At 57.5% G+C, this 20,330-nt stretch overlaps 6 protein-coding genes across 6 annotated transcripts; 3 read left to right on the top strand and 3 right to left on the bottom strand.

Moving 5' to 3' along the window:
- Positions 1-711: 711 nt before the first annotated feature.
- Positions 712-3,855, bottom strand: TRAVEDRAFT_41212 (uncharacterized protein; the record flags this gene model as incomplete). The annotated part of the gene is made up of 4 exons (XM_008033865.1): positions 712-993; positions 1,060-1,787; positions 2,620-2,773; positions 2,824-3,855. 4 exons carry the CDS (start codon positions 3,853-3,855, stop codon positions 712-714), a joined length of 2,196 nt encoding a protein of 731 aa, XP_008032056.1.
- Positions 3,856-4,759: 904 nt separating this feature from the next.
- Positions 4,760-5,816, top strand: TRAVEDRAFT_111373 (proteasome subunit alpha type 5; the record flags this gene model as incomplete). Its single annotated transcript, XM_008034344.1, has 7 exons — positions 4,760-4,784; positions 4,834-4,878; positions 4,933-4,958; positions 5,023-5,387; positions 5,443-5,545; positions 5,596-5,691; positions 5,748-5,816. The coding sequence occupies 7 exons, from the start codon at positions 4,760-4,762 to the stop codon at positions 5,814-5,816; spliced, it is 729 nt and encodes a 242-aa protein (XP_008032535.1).
- A 197-nt stretch (positions 5,817-6,013) lies between these two features.
- On the bottom strand, positions 6,014-7,402 carry TRAVEDRAFT_32707 (uncharacterized protein; the record flags this gene model as incomplete). The annotated part of the gene is made up of 6 exons (XM_008033740.1): positions 6,014-6,091; positions 6,160-6,310; positions 6,454-6,637; positions 6,696-6,920; positions 7,018-7,094; positions 7,176-7,402. 6 exons carry the CDS (start codon positions 7,400-7,402, stop codon positions 6,014-6,016), a joined length of 942 nt encoding a protein of 313 aa, XP_008031931.1.
- A 2,077-nt stretch (positions 7,403-9,479) lies between these two features.
- On the top strand, positions 9,480-11,612 carry TRAVEDRAFT_16072 (uncharacterized protein; the record flags this gene model as incomplete). The annotated part of the gene is made up of 5 exons (XM_008033524.1): positions 9,480-9,671; positions 9,772-11,097; positions 11,250-11,294; positions 11,458-11,517; positions 11,553-11,612. The coding sequence occupies 5 exons, from the start codon at positions 9,480-9,482 to the stop codon at positions 11,610-11,612; spliced, it is 1,683 nt and encodes a 560-aa protein (XP_008031715.1).
- Positions 11,613-12,520: 908 nt separating this feature from the next.
- On the top strand, positions 12,521-14,838 carry TRAVEDRAFT_61688 (uncharacterized protein; the record flags this gene model as incomplete). The annotated part of the gene is made up of 6 exons (XM_008034246.1): positions 12,521-12,774; positions 12,829-13,049; positions 13,106-13,195; positions 13,256-13,801; positions 13,854-14,159; positions 14,210-14,838. 6 exons carry the CDS (start codon positions 12,521-12,523, stop codon positions 14,692-14,694), a joined length of 1,902 nt encoding a protein of 633 aa, XP_008032437.1. The 3' UTR covers positions 14,695-14,838.
- A 546-nt stretch (positions 14,839-15,384) lies between these two features.
- TRAVEDRAFT_16070 (uncharacterized protein) lies at positions 15,385-16,463 on the bottom strand (the record flags this gene model as incomplete). The annotated part of the gene is made up of 5 exons (XM_008033523.1): positions 15,385-15,515; positions 15,601-15,779; positions 15,822-16,289; positions 16,320-16,402; positions 16,428-16,463. The coding sequence occupies 5 exons, from the start codon at positions 16,461-16,463 to the stop codon at positions 15,385-15,387; spliced, it is 897 nt and encodes a 298-aa protein (XP_008031714.1).
- Positions 16,464-20,330: the final 3,867 nt, after the last annotated feature.

The raw sequence follows: 20,330 nt of genomic DNA, 5'->3' as shown, positions 1-20,330 counted from the left end.
AGTAAGTACCACGCTGCGCGGAGATGCTGCAATACGCACAGAGTGTGCGATTGAACAGGAAGAGGCCCGCCGCGCGAGTCTGCACGCCGCGCGCGCGACGGGAACGCGACGCGCTGGCGCCTCCCGAGGTCGCGTACCCACTGTTCGAAATTCAAGCGAACTGCAACAAATGCCGGCGTCTTTTTGGCTTTTCCTGCGCGCTTGAGGTTCGATACGTTCTCGGACGATCCTCGGAGGTGTAAAAAGGCCAGCCGTCTTGGTGAGTTCTCTTCCCTTGTTCACGCTAAAAATGGTAATCCCTCCGCTATGACATATGACTAATCTCGCTTAAATTATGACATACCGCATATGGTAATATCTCGCAATATACATAAACCCCATCTACAGGACTTAGGGGAACGAGAACTCACCAACGACGGATGGTTTTAGGAGCCTGGCGTACACCATACATCCCACATCTACCAGACTTTCCAACAACGAACTCGAGCATACATATAGCGAACACCTGAACACCTGATCAACCGGAAGCCAGTTCTGACAAACAAACAGTCAGCGAACACGTTCGAAACTGTTAGCGTCGTCCAGTAAGCCAAATCGACTGGCACGCTGACTGCTCACGCACAATGCAAAGAGAAAACGCACCATGAATGTCCTCTCAATTACGGCTATTTCCCGATCATCTAACTCATGCCCGATACGAGATCCGGAGTGTCAATCGTCCCGCCCAAGCTTGATAGCCTGCGACACCATCCACCCGCAGCGGTTACACGGCACAACCACAAACTCCACGTGCTGCAGGCCCGCGCTTTTGAGGAAGCAAGAGCGGGAGAATTCGATAGGGTCTACGCCAACATGCTGAAAGTTGATCTCGATGGGTGTGGGCCAACCCCGAGTGGGGTGGTGCACTACTAGTAGTGTTGAGCAGGATGGCACTAGTTCGATGTCTAGTATCCGGATCTGAGTGAGCAATGGAAGTATATCCAGGACCGCATTCTAAGATATAATAGACTTTAGTGCGAAGCTCAAAGACGATGAAGAACGGCCAGTGTATGCACGTACCAGGGCATCCAGCGCCAGTGTCTGGACTTCCGATTCGAACCTCTGGAGAATTTTTAGCCTACGGAGGCGACCGACTCCAGGGCCCTCGAAGGCATGTCGGAATACGCCTCCAAGGGAAAACGCTTCTTCTACTTGTTCGTTATCAGAACCCTCCTCGGGGAAATAGAGATCGAGGACCAAGGACTCCGGCTCGGTGTCGCATAGCACGGCCTGAACCATCCCGAGCTGTTCAAGAGGAGGCCATGTATCCCCAACAAAGCTGATAGTGACCTTGGGTACCTGCTGGGATAGTCCAAGGGAGAAGACGTCCGAAATGGTACCCCCGACGTGTACTAGCGAGGGCCAGCCTCCCGGCGACCTCTCAGTGAGCGCACCCCTGTTCGTTCGCCTGAGTGTCCGTGCCGCGTCGGGCGAACCGCCGGAAAGGATGCGGAGGATCGCCACTTTGGGGCAGCACTGAAGCCACCACGAAATGTCTGGGGGCACAGGCACAAGGTGGAACCATAAGATTTCGAGAGAAGATAGAGCTGAGCCAGGTGCGGGGGCGTCTGCCAGTGTGGAAGGTTGCATGTTTGGACACGTATGGTTGACTTGTAAGGTATGTAGGGGAAAGCGCATGCAAGCGACCATGCGCAATGTGGATATGTCCGGGCGATCAAGGGAGAGGCATCGTAGGGACGTGAGGTTTATGGTGGTTTGGTAGAACTCCGGGTCCCACAGCGAAGAATCTGGTTTGTGTGGCAGTATGAGTGTCGTGAGCGTTGTCATTCGGGGAAGGAACCTTCCAAAGCACAATTGCGCGCCCTCGAATGAGGGGAGTCGGAAGGATTTCACGTAAGGTAGCCGTGCACCATTCTCCGCGAGCAGGAAGAGGGAGAAAGATGCGGCGTTTGGCTCTGATACGGTGATGCACCAGGGAGCGAGCAAAATGATCTTGGCACCTTCGGAGTATAGCACATGACACGTCCGCATCATCCTGGACACAGTAGAGAGGCCTTGAGAAGGGGCTTGTTGTGCGGCATGATACAGGACGTTGAACAAGATGTCGTAGTTGAGCCGGGGAGGGCCTCGGATAGGGTGACGAAACGGCATTAACTCCACTGTGCGTGCCACAGCGGCGCGGCCGAAGACAGCGGCCCTGGATGTGCAAGAACGATCTTGAGTACGACTAGAGCACAGCCCCATGTTTGGTGGACTGAGAGGCGTACGAACAGGGCGGGAGGCAAAGAGCGCGTTACCGCAGCACCGAGTCCATCTATATCGCGGCCGAGCCCTTTAGAGCCAATCGTTGGGACCGTTACGTCGTTTAGGTTTGTGAACTCAGTTGGCAGCTTGGGAACCACTCTAGTGCTGTAGACGCTCTTGAAACGCATGCCATAGTATTATAAATGGTAAGCATGCGCATACGCCAAGACCACTGATACACCGACACTCCCTACTGTAGCAAGCTCGCGAGCTGAGGTTGCGGAGGAAGAGCATTCGCGGTATACACAGCCATTGGGGGTGATCCGTGCATCGTCGACACCATGACTGTCACCCGCTTCACCCGCGTGCACGTACCTAAGAGGATCAGCGTCAGCGCATCCCACCTCGCGTTCGTGACATAAATCGGCCGCATTGGCGCGGGGCGCTGGTATGCTGCCGGAACATGCTCGAAGAATCGAACGGTGAGCTCTTCGCAATGCAAGGCCGCGATGTTCGTGACCAAATCGGCCTGGCGTATCGAGTTAGAGCAAGGTTTCGGAACGAAGAGGCAGCACGTACCAAAAGCTGGCTCAAACAGAGCTGCACCAGGGGCAGGTAGCAATCCAACACGAGTGTCTGCAAGCGCGGCACGCGCAGGTGATCAAGGAGCGTCCCGAAGTCGCGCACGACGGCACGCGCGTCCTCCGTATTTTGAAACTGTAATTCCAAGTGCTTTGGGTTCAGCGCGGACAACACGTCAAACAGGCGTTGGTGTGCCGCGCCCCCGGGACCAATGGGAAGTGAGAGGATATCGACGGGCATAAGGAGGCCGAGCAACCACAGGTCGTACGGGGGCGCGTAAATGCGATCGAGGTTCTCCCAGCCGCGCTCGTCCATGCCAGCAAGCAGGTTCCGTCGGCGGTGCATCTCCTGCTCTGCAAGCAGCCTAGGAATCGCGGGCGTGAGAGAGAGACGGAAGTCCCGGAGGTTCGGGAATGCGAACTTGTATGCTCTGAGGTCGAAGACGGCCGGGCAGTCGTATGTGAGGAGCACGATCCGTACCAGCGGGAACTGTACGTTGCGTGCTCGGAGATCCAGGACGACATTTGGCATGTCGATTTCCTGGAGGGTCGCCGCCGATGATTGAAGGAGCGCGCCGGTATAGTTCCACCGGACGGATGTCCCAGCGGGGGCATGCATATGTATACTGACTAACCGAGAACGTAGGCGAGCCACGAGTCTGTAGGCGATTGCGCCTACGTGGTCGAGCTTCAGCTCGGTAAGAGACGTCCGGTCCACGATGTGATCGGCGAGTACGGGATGGCGGCCGAGAAGCATCTCAGAATGAAGCATCCAGAGCCTGGTCAATTGGGGAAGCCGCCGTATAAGTTGCAGGAGAAGCTGGTGGTTTCTGGGTACGAGGAAGGGAACGCGCAATACGAGAGTGTCGACCTGTAGCGCATGACGGCCGTCCTTTGATAAAGAGTGGGCTGCGAATCTAACCAGGTCATCCTGGGTTTCGATGATCACAGTTGAATTGAAGTAGGCGGGAGCTGGTGCTGCCTGCGCCTGTGTTGCTACCGCTATCGTATTTTCAGATAGGTGGGACATGGCGAAGCGAGGGTCACAGTAGAGACGCCGATCTGGAAGGTCGTGTTAAACGGCAACTTGTTACTACAGCAAAAGTAAGGGACTGACCGGGTGAAGTGCCCTTGGAGTGAAAGGGATGACTGGACAGTGGGAGGGCTGTTCGAACGGATTAGCGCAAGGGATGATCTAGACTCTAGAGAGCTCATAGAGGTGTAATATATACCGCCGGCAGTCGCCCTCAAAAGGATGGTAGTCTTGGTGTCATTCAAAGTGTAGGTGTTCCGAAGAAACAAACGAAAACATCTATCTCTATCTGTCTTTCTTTCGAAATGAAGACCTGACGATAGTAAAGAAAAATCAGCAAGATAGACAATGAAAATGAGATGAAAGCCACTCAATCGTATCGTCCAATCGCAGAACGAAAAGCGGTCTACACATACCTTTGACTAGGCCTCCAGCTTGGATAGGTCCCTTGCGCCTTCTGATTTAGGAGCCCTGTAATAGTAGGTGTGTAAAGTTCTAGTTCAAATCTTGCGCCTTCCTGGTAGAGGATATCACAAGCCGGCATCAAGGCGAGGCGTGTAAATCAGTCGTGCAGGGAGAGAACATCACTGTGGCTCAGCTGAGGCACTTGAGGGATCTCTGAGCTTTGGAGCAAACAAAAATATCTGGCACTTCGTTAGTGAGCCTGGGACCCAGCGCAGAGATCAGCCACCCGCAAGCACATATCCGGAACGGTGCGAGAGGATACTCGAAGAACTGTGAGAAGCGCCAGCAGCAAGCTGGCGTTTGCATAGCCGTGACAGAGCTGTGACGTCACGTAACGCGACGTTCACGCGACGCGCGTTCAGCGCTAAACTCATTACGCGGTCCTGGTCCTACGCAAGCCTCTCTTGCAGTACTCTCCTCACTTCCTCCTCCAGCCATGTTCTTGACCCGCTCAGAATACGGTGAGAAGGGCTGCGAGATGATGTGAAATGCATACTGAACTGCTGCTAGATCGTGGTGTGAACACATTCTCTCCCGAGGGACGTCTATTCCAAGGTGCGTACCGCAAGCCGATCTGAAGTATACTCTGCCCACACACTGTTTCTACAGTCGAGTATGCCATTGAAGCTATCAAGGTGAGCCGTCATTACTCTTCCTGATTGTCAAACATGCAACAAGATCTGACCAGCACTCATTCAGCTCGGATCTACCACCGTCGGCGTCCGCACACCAGAAGGCGTCGTCCTCGGCGTCGAGAAGCGCGTACAGTCGCCGCTCCTCGAGGCGTCCTCCATCGAGAAGATCATGGAGATCGACCGCCACCTCGGGTGCGCCATGTCCGGCCTCACCGCCGACGCGCGCACCATGATCGACCACGCGCGCGTCACCGCGCAGAACCACGCATTCACCTATGACGAGGCCATCCGTGTAGAGAGCGCGACCCAGGCAGTCTGTGATCTCGCGCTGCGCTTCGGAGAGAGTGTGCACGATGAGGATGCGATGATGAGTCGGCCGTTCGGCGTCGCGCTCCTCATCGCGGGTATCGACGAGCAGGGGCCCCAGCTGTGAGTAGTGTCCTTCCGCGCACGACGGGCTGGGTGATTGATCCCTTGCGTTTAGCTTCCACACAGATCCCTCGGGCACGTTCGTACGGTACGACGCGAAGGCGATCGGCTCGGGTTCGGAGGCGGCGCAGAGTGAGCTTCAGGACAAGTGGCACAAAGTACGTACATTCTTCAATCGTCGAATCTCCCCTCGCTAATGATCCGCTAGCAAATGACCCTCCAAGAGGCACAAGTGCTGACTCTGCGCGTATTGAAGCAAGTCATGGAGGAGAAGCTCGACCACCACAATGTACAACTCGCTCAGGTGTGTTTTCCCAAGACCTTTGCGCACACAAAATCTCCTTGCTGATGCGAAATTAGGTCACGCCAGGAAAGGGATTCGAGATCCTGAACGAGGTGCGGCTAAAAGAGATCATCGACGTCATGTAGACTTTCGGACCACAATACCTCGCTGTCGTTGTACGTTTACGTTTGTTCGCACTGTAAGTTGCTGGGTTCAAAGCGGAACAAACACTGTGTTCGCATGATGTGCTATGAATCTACACGTCGGCATCTAAAGGTACATGCGGGCTAATATCTACAAACTGCTTCTTCTTTCTTCGCCTTTCCGCATTAGTCTCAAGACTTTACTTTGGCTCGAAGTCGTCCACGGTCTCGTAAAACTCTTTGATCAGTCTCTTCTGCGCGTCGACGCCCTTCTCCGTCTGCTCCGAAAGAACCAAATCAGTGTTGAACGAATGCAATTGTAAATGAGAAAGAGAGTGAGACGCACCTCGGAGTCGCCGATTGCGCGGATGACGATGTACTTGCGGCCCTCGAGCACCTCCTGGTTGACGTCGTTGTCCAGCGGTGAGGTATGCGAGCCCGCGACGAGGCAGCCCGCTTCTTGCGCGATGATCGAGCCTGCGCAAACATCCCACGGCCTACACCACAGCGTTCAGTATGTGCATACTCTCCACAGACGTTTCACTGCGACGCACCAGCAGCCGATCTCCCTACACACGCGCACAAGAAATCATGAGCACCACCGTAGCGAAGCGACAAAACCCGTCAATGCAAGACGTACCAGTACAAGTCGAGACCGCCCTGCGCGACCATTCCGAAGTTGAGTGCGGCACTCCCGAGCGAGCGCAGGGAATGCGCCATGCGTCCGCCAACGACGCCCTCGGCAGGGTTCCCCGCGAGGCGCTTGAAGGACTCGCCTTTGTGGCGCACCATGTCCGCCGAGCGGTCCGAGCCCCACTCGATGCCTGCGCGCGCGGCCACCATCCTCAGCATATGTTCGTGGCGGCGCCGAATGGGACGTACCAATGAGCGCTTGGGAGAGCGAGGGGAGGGGACGGGGCTTCGCGAGGGGAAGGCGCGCGGGGGCGCGCCCGCCCTGCGCGAGGAACGCGCCGCCGCCCTTGACGGCGCTGTAGAGCTGGTCGAGGAAGGGGTTGTAGAGCACACCGAGGACGGGGCGCTTGCCCGCGATGAGCCCGATTGAGATGCAGACGGAGGGGAAGCCGTGCACAAAGTTCGTGGTCCCATCTGCAGTTTTGTTGAGGGGTGAGGTGGGGTGCAGGGTGAAGAGAAGGAACTGGATGAACGCCAGGGCTATGTTTGAAGCAGAGCGGGCGGGGCGTACCGATGGGGTCTACGCAGAAAGTGGGTTCGTCGGTGAGGTTGGTCCGCGCGCCGGCGGCATACGACTCCTCCCCAATGCTACACAGAGGGTTCCGTCAGCACTTCATGTTTCACTCCGGACATTCATGGAGGCGGCGCGCGTAGGTGGGCAAGACTCACAATTTGAACGCAGGGTACTCCGCGGAGAGCTCGCGCTTGACGAGCTCCTCGACGCGCACGTCGTATTCGGTGACGAGGTCGACCGAATTCTTCTTCTCATCTGTTGCCCCAGACGCACGAATCGCTTCGGAGCCCTCAAGGATGAGCGCGCCCGCCTTGCGGGCGAGCTCGATGGTGAACTTGAGGATCGAGCCGAGGTCGGCCGCATCGAGTGTTCTACTGGCCATCGCGGTAGTCGCAGTCGAGTTTAGAACTGCTGGGAGACGTTCTGAGGAATTAAAAGGGGTCGACGGGAGCTATACAAGTCACTGAGAGCGACAAACGTTGGTGAGGCATGTCGGCACAAGCTGGGATCGATGAGGCACCGGGGCGGGGATTCGGAAACGTGAGCGCTTCCTCGAACTCCTCCTTCCGTCTTGCCACCACTATGCCGCTTGTCGCGCTCTCTCCGGACCCTCTGGTCCGCATATGCTCGTTCTTAAGCGGTCAAGATGACACGCTTTTTTCTCTAGCAATAACATGCCGTGCATTGTCTGCGATTGCACTCCGGACTCTGTGGCACTCTCCACCGTCTTATACTCCCTTGTTCCTCACTCTTCCCGAATCCTTGACCGTACGTTGCAAGAGAGAGTCGGTCGACGCTCGGCGGCCCGAGAAATGGATCCTGGTACGTGTTCACTGCTGTTGTTTGACCCGCTGATATGAACATCAGTACCGGTCCATTCACAAGTACCCTGCTCGCCCGAGCTTCGAGCACTCCGATCTTGAGCGGTTCTACCTCTATGCATCGCTCGTCCAATCATTCCGTCTGCCTGATAACTCACCCCGCACCCTCTGTGATTTTGTGGTTTCATCAGAGATGTGGACTCTCCTCAAACACGCAAATTCTGAGCCTATATTTCCCAACCTTCGCTGCGTAACTATCAAGGATGACTGGCCCATCTACGTTCAAGATCCCCTTCCCATCCGCCCCTTCCTCAGCCCCAGTGTCACATATCTGTCTATCACTTTTTACCGATACCGAATCCAGGTACCGGGCGATGTGGAGTTGGGCTCCTGCGCCGCAGTTATCGAGCTCAGGGACCTACTCACCAATCTCCCGCTCCACTGTCCTCATCTACGCGAGCTGTATATTGCGTTTCCCCTCTCCCCATACTTTCAAGATGCCCTCATGCATATCGTGCAAGGACTTTCGAATCTCACATCCTTTCGATCGCACCGTATCACGCTCCCCCCGATGGGTGTTGCGGCGCTATCCTCCCTCCCAAATCTAACCTGCGCCAGAGTTTCTCTACGAGGTGCAGACTACACGGCGCATCACATGGCACAGAGTCCGCCTTCTACCGTCACCTTCCCCGCTCTCCAGGAACTTGACATCGAGGCGGACACCGCCGAATGCGCAGTGGCACTGCTCGCTTGGCCTGTTGTGAACCCCCCAACTTCCAGGCTGACTACGCTGTACGTCCATGCTACCCTGACACCCAATACTACCGCGGCACAATTCCTGTCATTCACGACGGCTATATCCCTCATGCATTGCCGCTATACGCTGGAGGAAGTCACTCTGTCTACGGACATTCCGAGGATTAACGGTGCCAGTCCTTTTGACGACGATCTCCCCCCTTCCACTGTTGCACCTCTCCACAACCTCCCTCGGCTCACCTGTCTTCGTATTATAGGATACTGTCATGTTGCATTCGACGACGCTGCACTCGCCGAAATGGTGCACGCCTGGCCCCGCTTAACCGTCCTCGCCGTATGCCAAGAACACCTCCAGTCGGAAGCAAACGGAGTGTCCTTGATTGGTCTACACCACCTCGCCCAGCAGTGCCCAGGGCTCGTGGAGCTCCACATCGCCCTCGCTTCTGTGAAGCGTGCTGACTGCGAGGAGGTCCTCGCGCGGGCACTTCGCCCCAAGACGGGCGGCGACACACGTGCACCGCGCGAGGTGTGCCGTCTCTCTGATATCAGCATCGGCGCCCCCTGGATGAATGCGCAGGACATCGCCGCTGTGGCTGCGGCGTTGAACACGATCTTTCCTTACCTAGCGAGAGTCCATTCAGATTGTTTCGGCCTAATACGTCCCGATTGGTGGGGAATGAGAAAGGCACTGGACATATTTCACAGGATACGGGAGCAGGAGCGGAAGTATGCTCGCGGGCGGACTGGGTGTCATACATCACGAACACATGTACATATTACTCGCGAGAAGAGAGGTGCTATCTGAGAAATACCGGGTCAGCCGTGTTCGAGCTCGCCACGCGGCATCGCGGCGGGAGCGCCTCATCTTTCTCTAACACCACCATGTCTATCCTTAACGCGCTCACTCCAGACCTACTTGCCCACATATGCTCGTTCTGCCGCGCAGACGACAATCGCGCATTGCTCTCTCTAGCAATAACGAGCCGTGCATTATCTGTGGCCGCACTCCGGACTCTGTGGTGCTCTCTAGCGTCTCCTAGTCCCTTGTTCCTAGCTCTGCCCGAATCTTCAACCGTACGTCGCAAAAGAAAGCCGGTCGCAGCTTGGCAGCTCGAGCGATGGTTTTTGGTACGCATCTCACTGTTGTCTTTTGACTCGCTGATATGAACGTCAGCACTGGCCCGCTCGCAAGTACCCTGCTCGCCCGAGCTTCTCGCACTCCGATCTTGAGCGGTTCTACCATTACGCTTCACTCGTCCAATCGCTCCGGGTAGAGGACACATCCTCCAAAATCTGCGGATTTTCGGTCTCATCAGAGATGTGGACTCTCCTCAAACGTGCAAATTCTGAACCTATATTCCCCAACCTTCGCCACGTAACCATCTGCGAGTATTGGGACAACTACGTTCTTGGGCCCTTTCCAATCTACCCTTTTCTCAGCCCGAGTGTTGAAGATCTCGCTATCATCCTCCACTGTCCCAAGAAACAAGGGCCGGACCACCCCGCTGCAGTTTTCGAACTCAAGGATCTGCTCACCAATCTCGCGCTCATCTGTCCTCATCTACGCAAGCTGAATATCACGACGGCTCCCCTCCCCGTATACTTTCACGATGTCATCACGCATGTCGTGCAAGGACTCTCGAACCTCACGTCGTTTCAATCGGAAGGTATAACGCTCCCCCCGATGGGTGTTTCAGCGCTATCCTCCCTCTCCAATCTGGCCTTCGTCAAAATGTCTGTACGAGCTGCAGACTACTCAGTTCATCGCATGGCACAAAGCCGGCCTTCTACCGTCTCCTTCCCCGTTCTCCAGGGACTTGACATTACAGCGGACACCGCAGAATGTGTGGTGGTGGTGCTTGGTTGGTCTGTCGTAGACCCGCCAAGGCTAACTCAACTTTCGGTCCAGGCCACCCTGACGCCCAACGATACCCCGGCCCAATTCCTCTCCCTCACGACCGCTATTTCTCGCATGCATTGTCGCTGTACGCTTGAGCGGGTCACTCTCCATACGGACATCCCGTGGATCGGCGGTAACAACCCATGCGTCGACGATCTGCCCTCTTTCACTGTTGCACCTCTCCACGACCTCTCTCGGCTCACCTATCTTCGCATAAGAGGGTACAGCCATGTCATATTCGACGACGCCGCACTCGCCAAGATGGCGCGCGCCTGGCCCCGCCTGACCGTCCTCTCCGTATGTGAACAAAACCTCAAGTCGGCGGCGAACGGAGTGACCTTGGTCGGTTTGCGCGACCTCGCCCTGCAGTGCCCCGCGCTCGTGGAACTGGACATCGGCGTCGCTTCCATCAAGCGCGGTCACTGCGAGGAAGTCCTCGCACGGCCTCCTCATACCAGGGCCGAGTGTGACGGAGACACGCTCGGACCGCCGGAGGCGCGCCGTCTCTCTGTCATGAATATCGGCGCGCCCGGGCTGAGTGCGGAGGATGTCGCGGCTACGGCTGCGGCGTTGAACGCAATCTTTCCCTACATCGAGAGAGTGCGTTCAGACGACTACCGCCCAGGTAGCCGCAGATGGCGGCAGATGGATGAGATACTGGCCATCTTTCGCAAGGTGCGGGAGCAGGAGCGGAAGTATGGTCGAGGGCGAACCGGGTGTCATACGTCCTGAACACATCATGTACTGCGGAGTTGTCCTCTCGAGTGGACGCGCTCGCGCCTGCGTTCGTGCTGGAGGTGTGTAGACGTGCCCAGATGCCTGTAACGCATTGCTCGTGCGTGGTTTCCCGCCAAATGGTAATCGGTACATGTTTGAAAGCTAAGGGATCGTCGATTAGCAAATGGTGGGTCTGTCTAGCTAGTCTCTGTGATACAGTAAAACGAATGTCTGTGTGCGCAGAAGCGCCACGATGATAAACATGGTCCGAATACCTATAAGGACAGGTTCACATACATTATAGTAAGTTAGTATAAGATGATACGAGGCGCTGCCAGTGTCTAGGCAGCCTTGGACTAGTGCCGGTGTACGGTCGAAAGTCGGGCTCCATGGCGTAAGCAGTATATCCGAGCCATATAACATGCAACCTACATGCAACCGTCCTAGCGATCTTCCTGCCAGTGCTTGCCAGCGGCCCAAGCGAGTTTGGTACGATCCGAGGGAGTCGCGGCGGTAAGTGATTGCTTCAGTCATTGTCGCTGTCCATCGACCGGTCGACCGACATGTTGATGGAGATATCTAAACCGGAAGGGGATGAACGCGTTCGAACGTCCGAGTCGAGTTCGGAGGAGGAGCAAGCCTGAGCACCGATGAGATCTGAGATCTGAGATCTGAGATCGCGGGGTTGGCGCCCGTGGCCCTGTGCAGTGGCTGTCAAGCCGTCTCAGAGCATGACGCCATGGGCGCCTGCCTTCGGCCTTCGGGCGGAGCGTCAGGAAGCGTGTGGCGCCTGTCCCGATAACGCCGGACTTCTTACCAGGCGCGCGTCGGCACCTTCCGACCGCATTAGGCCCAATACCGCCGCCCGACGTGCGCCTACCCGCCCCTTCCTAAAGCAGTATTCTCTGATGTTAAATATTGTAATTCCGAATGAAATGAATTCCTCCGAGTCGTGTTGCCTCGTGGTGTGTTCTCGCTCATCCTCATCCTCATCAGGATCGTCGACGGTCCTGTGTTTGCCCTAGCTACGTGTATGTCCTGTCGCTGTCTCTGGCTTCTCTTCTTCGACCTGCACCCCACATAATTCGCCATGATGACCTCTTCCGGCTCTCCACCACCGAACTTGACGAACTGAGCCAATTCTGGCCAACGCGCACCAGTTGAGCAACACGTCGTGCTCCTTGTGGTGAGCAGCCTGAGGCAATAAAAGCACGGCGGCTGAATCTTGTGAAGTCCAGGTTCCATCGTCTCCTCGTCCACTGCCAACTCGTCAACCAGCCCCGCATCCAAGTCGTCTTCGTCAACAATGCCTCTTCGCTCTCTCCCACTGTCCTCTCCTTTGTCCTCCCTCTCCTCGTTGCCGTCCACGCCGTCGACCATCGCCGCCCATACCCCGAAGGCCACACCGACCACCTCGCCCAGCAAGGTTGGGAAGCAAGGTCCTGGGAGTCACGTTTCGCCCTCCCGCCCGCACCCGTACTGGAAGAAGAAGCTGAACGATTGCCTCACAACGGTGACGTTCACCGCTGTCCCCTCCCCTGACCTTGAGGTCGTTCCGTAGTACGTGTCATCCAGTATCTGCGGTGCCACACAGTTATTTAAACATAGCCCTAGCCCTCAGGACGCTCATGGGGACCCGGTGCCCATAGCTGACCTGGTGCAGTACTCGAAGGCGCGGGTCTGGCCAGACCCCATCAAATGCTTTTGTGTGCTCATCAATGGTATCGAGCACGCCGTCCGCATCTTCGTCCCTCGTACGGGTGAGCACGCCGGCGACCCCGTCCTCGCCTGTCCGAACTGGAATGCCGATGGCATTCAAGGCTGTCGCTACTGGGGTACGAGTCTCGTAGTGTGCACAACAATATGATCTGACTTTCCCTGTTCATTACAGTCAACTTAAGGCATCTGTTCCTAGATGGCGAGACCCTCAAAATCATGCCATCGGCGGTGTTCCCCCTCCGTCTGCGTCGTAGCAACAGCGGTACGTAACCCAACTGCATGGATAATCCATTCTCAGCTGACGATGTGGCTCCTACAACAGTTACTACCAGGGGATTTGCCTTCAAGCCCTTCCTCGCCGCCGATTTCAAGCCCGTGCCGGCCGCTGAAGTCGTATGTTACGCTTCGCGGCTCGACGACCCTCCTGTCTTCAGCAACGCTCCTCCGCCCGACCGCGCACCTATTCCCGACGACGCTCCTGTCCCTGACGACGCTCCTGTCCCCGCCAACGCTTCCATCCTCGATGATCCTTCCCTCGACTTTATGTCTGTTGATCTTGCAGCGTTTTATGCTGAACAGAATGCCGCCCGCGCTCCCACCTACACCGACGACCCCTTCTCGTCTCCGTCGACTGGCCTAGCCCCTAACAGAGATGTGTCACCCCTCACCGGCCCTCTTTACGAATTTTCTCCCCTGCCGATGGCTTTCCCTCCCGCCCTGAGTGTCGCCATGTTGCGCGAGCCCTCTGTGCCTGTTGCGTCTGGCTCAGGCGCTCATACCGATGTCGACGCCGGTATACCGACGTTCACCACGAGGGACAAGGGCAAGAATGTCTGCCTTGGAGACTACATAGTCAACACCATGCCCGGTATGTCGGCTCTCTTCCTAATCACTCAAAGTGTGATATTAATATCAGGCAGGTGCTGAAGGTGGATTTGTCCCGGATGACGACCGTGCTGGGTCTCCTGCCCATGAGCAGGAAGACCCGGACAACGCTGAGAACCTCCCCATCCCCTCCGTCAATCAGGTAGATGCCATGTGGCATCAGCTTTCGAGGCCCGGTGGTCAGGGCCTCGGATACCGCCGTTTTATGACTATGTGGGGTGGTTGCAGGTTCTGCAAGAAAATCATGACCATAACCATCTTCCTCGCCCACGATTGTACGGCCGCCCCTCGTCGCGCTGCTGCGCCTGCTGCCCCCCTTCGTGCTGCAGACCTAGACTCAGGTATGCTCATTCCCTCTTTACTCGGTTCACTGGCTCATCTCCATTTCCAGCTCCTGCTCAGGGTGAAGCTAAACTGGGGAAGCGCAAAATTGTGCCGGTGCCGGATTCGCCCCCTCCACTAGTCAAACGCATTCGTGGACCCGCCGGAGCGCTCCCTCGCATGGGGGATGCGTGCGCCACTTCTTCGCGCGCCGCACCTCAGGCTCTCGTCCCGCACCCTATCCCGCGTACCGCCCCTGTCGTGCCGCGCCCGCGCTCCCTGCCTCTCATCCCGCGCTCCCTGCCTCTCATCCCGCGCTCCCTGCCTCTCATCCCGCGCTCCCTGCCGGTGGCTGCGCACGCCACTTCTGTGCGCGCGACACCCGTGGTAGCCCGTGTTGCACCTGCTGTGCGTAGCCTGCCCGTCGTCGCCGCACGCACCGCTTCTGCCATCGCCGGCCCCAGCAGCGCAACTGCTACGGCCACAGCTGAGGAGTTCCGCGAGGTCATAGACGCCGAGACCGGGGAGGTGACTTGGGAGCTGTTTGAAGTCTAGTGTAATGTTGAAGGCTCCGCGCGCCCTGATCATGTATTCCATGCACCAAAGTGCTGCCACGCTGTACGAGTCCGATTACGATATCTTGTAGAACATGCGATGCTGTCCAAATGTGACGAATATACATTTGATATTGTACCTGGCACGAGGGGGATTTCCGACAATTTGTGTGTCCGCTGCATGTGGGCCACTCAGAATGTGTCTACGTTGACCTGACAATGAAGCAAGTGTGCATACATCGCGCGTCCGCGGAGGTTTGTACGACCCTGCTCGACGCCTGCAGGAGGCGGCATGCCGATCATCTAACCCTTCTCACTCTCCCTCTTCCAGCTCTTTTAAACACAGTTCGCCCACCGCGCGCCCAGACAAGGGACATGACAAAAGATATAAAAATAAAAAAGCAGGTGGCTGCCGTTCTGTATTACAGTCCGTAGCCCAAGTCATAATCCGAGTCACCCGGGCCCTGCTCACCCCGCATACCTCGCTCGCCCTAGAAGTTGCCCCGCTCGCCCTAGGTGTCCCGCTCGCCCTAGTTGCCCCGCTCGCCCTAGTTGCCCCGCTCGCCCTAGTCGCCCCACTCGCCCTAGTCGCCCCACTCGCCCTGCATGCCCTCGGTCGCCTCTCTTGCCCTATGTGCCCTGCTCGCCGCTTACCTCGCTCGCCCCGCGCGCCCTGCTCGCCCCAGTTGCCCTACTCGTCTCGCTGACCTCGCTCGCCCTCCGTGCACTGCCTGCCCTCTGTACCCTGCTTGCCCTCCGTCTCCGTGCCATGCTCGTCCCCGCCGCTCGCCCTGCCTACCTCACTCGCCCCGCTCGCCCTGCCTACCTTGCTCGCCCCGCTCGCCCTATTTGCCCCGCTCGCCTCTCTTACCTCACTCGCCCTCCGTGCCCGGCGCGCCGCGCTTACCTCGCTCGCCCTCCGTGCCCGGCGCGCCGCGCTTACCTCGCTCGCCCTCTGTGCCCTGCTCGCCCTCTGTGCCCTGCTCGCCCTCTGTGCCCTGCTCGCCCTCGCTTGACCCGCTCGCCCCGCTCGTCCTGCCTACCTCGTTCGCCCCGCTTGTCCCGCTCGCCCTGCTCGTCCTTGTCCTGCTCGCCCTCTCCTATTCTCTAGCCCCGTGCTCATTGTACCTTTTCGTCTGCGCCTGCGCTACAGACGCATCCGCATTTGCGAAGTTCCGGGGGCCGCTCTCGAACTTGGTAGCGCAGCGTCCGGGAGGATATTGAGCGACGTGCGGGTCTGCAGCGGGCGTGTCGAGTGAGTTCTCCGCGCGCGAGTCGGAGGTGTTCTCCGCGAGCAAGTCAAACGGATTCTCTGCGAGAGAGGGCATCTCGGGCCTGGGGGTTGGCGGCGTGGAGGGCGCGAACACATTGCCTGTGGGCGTGTTAATATCCACGAGCCACAGGGGCTTCGGGTCCATGTCGCGGTCTGTGTGGAGGGCGTGGTGCACGCCGCTACCGCCTGTCGACGGACGCTTCGCAAGATTTGTGCTGGCGAAGATCGGCATTGAGGTAGGGGGCGATGCATGCGCCGGACGTGGATGGGATGAACTCGCGCGCAGCTTTCCGCCGCCGCCGTTCAGCGACCTCCGATCGTCGCTGGTTCCGGGGAGCCGATAGACGGCTCACAGACACAGCGCATAGTGTGGGTGGCGACGGGGCACATTCGCCACCTCACAAGCCTGTCGTTGGAGCTCGTTTGGCGGTTGGCTCTATCTCTCGCGGGTAGCAACTCACAGCAGCGGGAGGGGCGGCTCTCGGCATCCAGGTCATGTGGCGGCGTCTGCACCGAGAGGTGTCAGACAGGTGGTCGCTACATGTTGTCGAGGGCGATAGCGAGAGCTGTGAAGTTGGCTCGCCGACGTTTGATAGTGGGCGGTACGGCGTCATTGTGTGTGCCCTGGCGCAGGGGGCCGAGGCGACATCTTGGTTGCACTGTACGGCGTCTCATCGAGACTGCAGGGCGGCTTCCGGCGGCGGCGAGTAAACTGGACGGTGGACGTTGTGTGTCTTGTTTTGCGTAATGCGTGCTGGCGCACGACCGGGCGCCCCTCGTACGTCTTCTCCAGCATGTCTGTGTGCAGTGATGCCTTTCCGCCTGTTTAGAATCTTGTGCGGTAAGAAAGTGCAGCTACGAAACTTACGATATGCCTTCTTGATGCCATCTGTTGTCGCATCCCCTGCCCAGCAGCTCGTAGTACGCCGTCTCAATCGGCTTCTCCTGGGTTCCATCCCAAACTTGCGTCCCTTGCGCGCCCGAACCTACAAGAATGACGCACCGCTCCTGCCCCCGTTGTTGCCTATTGAGTTGGGCTGGCGTACTGGGCCGGGACCTATGTTGCCAACGTCGGGAAAGATGATACGCGTCCGGCGTGTTGCTATATGTGGGGCGGGGCGATGTGGTTCAGGATTTTGCCGGTCTGGGAGAGCACGCAGTGCGAGCGAGAACGCGTAGAGAGTAGCTGAGAGCAGACGTGCATAGGAGAGAGTGGGAGGAAGAGTAGTATCCGAGAACATCGGAAAGTGTGCGTCTTAGACGCCAACGCCACAAACATTCGTTTTAGCAGCCAAGCGAGCGCTTGTTCTGCTAAGACCTGTTACTCTGCTAGAACCTCAAGCTTTGACGTGCAGAGCAAAGTTTTGCCTGATTATAATACTAAGTCATCTCCAGTATCCAAAGGTGTCATTCTTTTTTCCTGCTAAATTATGCCTCGGACACCACAGTGGTATATTCCGGATGTGCGTCTATCCACGCCTTGACAGCGTGCTCGCTCTCCGTGAATACTTTATCATCCTACTAGACGCACGGTACGCACATACCGGATGGTTTCAGCCTTGCGCCTGTTGCTGATGTGTTCTAGATTCGTTCAGATTCTGAGTGCAAAGGGAATAGGGTGGTGTTGCGGGCTGCCCTATTCTAGGCAGTTGAGCGGGCGGGAGCTTGACTCGAGGACTCGGAGCTCCACGGTGCACTTTGGGTTACTATGTGTCCCTGTACTGACTACCTTCTGACCATCAGGCTACACAAGCGGTGCTTGTACGGTGCCCTCTGACTGCTCGGACGGGGACGCAAGCTGCGGTAACTGCAGACGCATTGCCGTGGCGGCGTGGGGAAGCACACTGGGTTGGCGGAGCGCGAGCGCGACGTCTCATCGGAGGGTGTCGCCGCGATGCGATGCGACGCAATGGGCGTACACGGGACGGCTGTGCATGTGTGGGCGGGGTCCCACGAGCATGGCGCACGCTGCGTGAGCATGCATATTGGGTGGGGCGGCATATTCGCATATTCGATGTTCGCAGTATAGGCCAAAACCCCGTCGCCCCCTTCGTGCGCCCGAATTGTTCCAAGGTCCTCGGTCCCCCGCCCCAGCGCTGTATGCCTCGCTCCCGCGCATGCCTGTCCTTGACCCCATCGCCGGCTGTTCCTCGATGCTCGATTCAGCTCACCGCGGACCGACCTCGCCTCCCCGGTGCTTCCCCGCCAGCAGCCCTGTGCAGCGCGTATATGCATTCCCGAGCGGCGGGTTCTGCGGCTGCCCAACTATGTTTTGACCGCTCATTGGCAAGGGATCTTGAAGGGGTGCGGCTGCGTCGGCGGGCAGCGTTTTCACAAGTCACAAGAGCTGTGGTGGTTGTTGTGTGCGTCTTTGCGCGAGCGTCCCGTGCGGCCCAGCCGACGACGTCTTAATTCCCACCGCCGACGACGTTGACACGCAGCAACATTTCGAATTTGTGTACCCTGTCCTGATGCATGCCTTGTCGTCCGAGTTAAATGTGGTCTCCACGCTCAGGGCCTTCTCAAACCGGAACCAAGTGGTGTCATGCGTGAGCTCGTGCTCGCGCCCGCGCGCGTCGTGGCCAACCAAGGGGCGCGGTCCTCCCGACGTTCAAGTTCGAGTGCAACTTGCTTGCGGGCGGCGTCTGCACTATAAGTAGGGGGACTCGCCGGAGTCGTCTGTGGGCGCGTAGTAGTTGAGCATTGTCCACCCAAGCGTGTACTACCAGAATCTCAGGGAAATGCATGATCACTGGGCAAATTCATAGCAGGCTCGTATGTACAGTATACCACCGTCTATTATGCCAGTATATTATGTGGTTTTGAAAGACTGATGGCGTTTTTGAGGACGTTCGGGGGAAGGGGCGCGGAGACGCTTTGTAGTAGCTCGGCCCGGAACCACTAGTAACAGGTCGTCAGAATCAAACCAGTACTGAAATTTAGAGTATGGGTATTCCAGACTTACCGGTATCCACTACACTTGTCACGGTCGGGTACCTGTGAATCCCTCTAGCGAGTGGCGTACCCTCAGCTGGGATCACACCAAAGTTGCTATTCCTCGCTCGCACAGCTTTGAGCTTCTCCTGGATGTCGTTGATAACCTCTTGAAACTCGTCTAGCTCTGGAGAGAGCTCGAGCACGGCACCTTCCGACCTCAACGTGCAGGCGACACCGTGGAGAGTTGGCAATATGTGCTTGATGTCGTGGCGTATTTGCTGACGGACCTGGTGGGTTACCGCTTGACGGCTGACGTTGATGCTCGCGACCGTGACCGGTGCCGCCTGCGCAAGACAGGAGATCAGTAACATGAGCTCGTGCATGCGATGCCACCACTGGTAGCCCACATTTGTATTTTCTGTGACTTGAAGGCCACTGCACACTGCCGAATCCGGTGGGGGTGTCGCTTGACTAGTATCATCTAATGTCCTGGTAACTGGTCGGAGTGATGCACGGTACGCAGTAAGTCCGTAGCTCTTACTACTCCGAATGGATATCAATGTGATCGACGTACCGTTCGAAGCCCCTGGCTTGCCGCAGCCGAGCGTGACGGTCATCGAGTTGGTCCCCACATCGGTGCTGGTGTCGATCTCCGCAACCTCGAGCAGCTGCAGTGCGTTCTCCAACGATCCTGTGCTGTCGGCCATCGAGTATGGAGGAAGGATGGTGCTACTAGTACTAGCCTGTGCACATGGGAGGTCCACAGCGTCCGAGTCTGACAACACAGCACCCCGTACAGCTGTGATGCTGTTCTGGTAGCGTGAGCCATACCAGAGCTGGTTTTGTTTCTCGATTTGCATGGCGGCCTCTTGGGAGGTTGGCGATGGAAAGTCCGCCACGATAAAGCCAGCTTTAGCCCAGGAGCTGATAGTCAGGCGAAACGCGCGGAGGTGCTTGCATGCTCCACCGCGAGTAAGCCAGTCCAGACACGTGCATGTCGCAGACCCGGAGGGATGAAAGGTCAGCTTGTAGCGGGAAGATGGAGCACCGGGAGCTTGGACAGCCAGGGATGATGAGGCGCACTGGGCCCAGAGTTCATGAGGGACATCAGCGTGGATGGGCTGAAGGAGACCGCGGTGAAGAATAGCCTCTGCCTCCAGATCTCGGCGTGCATCCGGCTGAAAGAAGAACCATGGGCGGGCAGTTGCCGGAGTTGTGGTATAAGTGCTGCTGGGCCTGGCGGAGGGTCGGGTCGGCGTCACTTGTAGGTCCATTCCACCCGCGGCAGCCCAGAACCGCTGGACCTTCCACCTTCTGTAGCCAAGTAGCATTCGATGGCGGGCATAGACGCGGGGGAGTATGTTGACACAGAGATGGAAGATGAGGATGTCGAAGCGTAAACGGGTGCCAGAGTGCTGCAACTGGGG

This window comes from Trametes versicolor, assembly GCF_000271585.1.
Source record: "Trametes versicolor FP-101664 SS1 unplaced genomic scaffold TRAVEscaffold_1, whole genome shotgun sequence".
NCBI lineage: Eukaryota > Fungi > Basidiomycota > Agaricomycetes > Polyporales > Polyporaceae > Trametes > Trametes versicolor.
The sequence above is the reverse complement of the archived record's forward strand: the minus strand, read 5'-3'. Positions and strand labels throughout refer to the sequence as shown.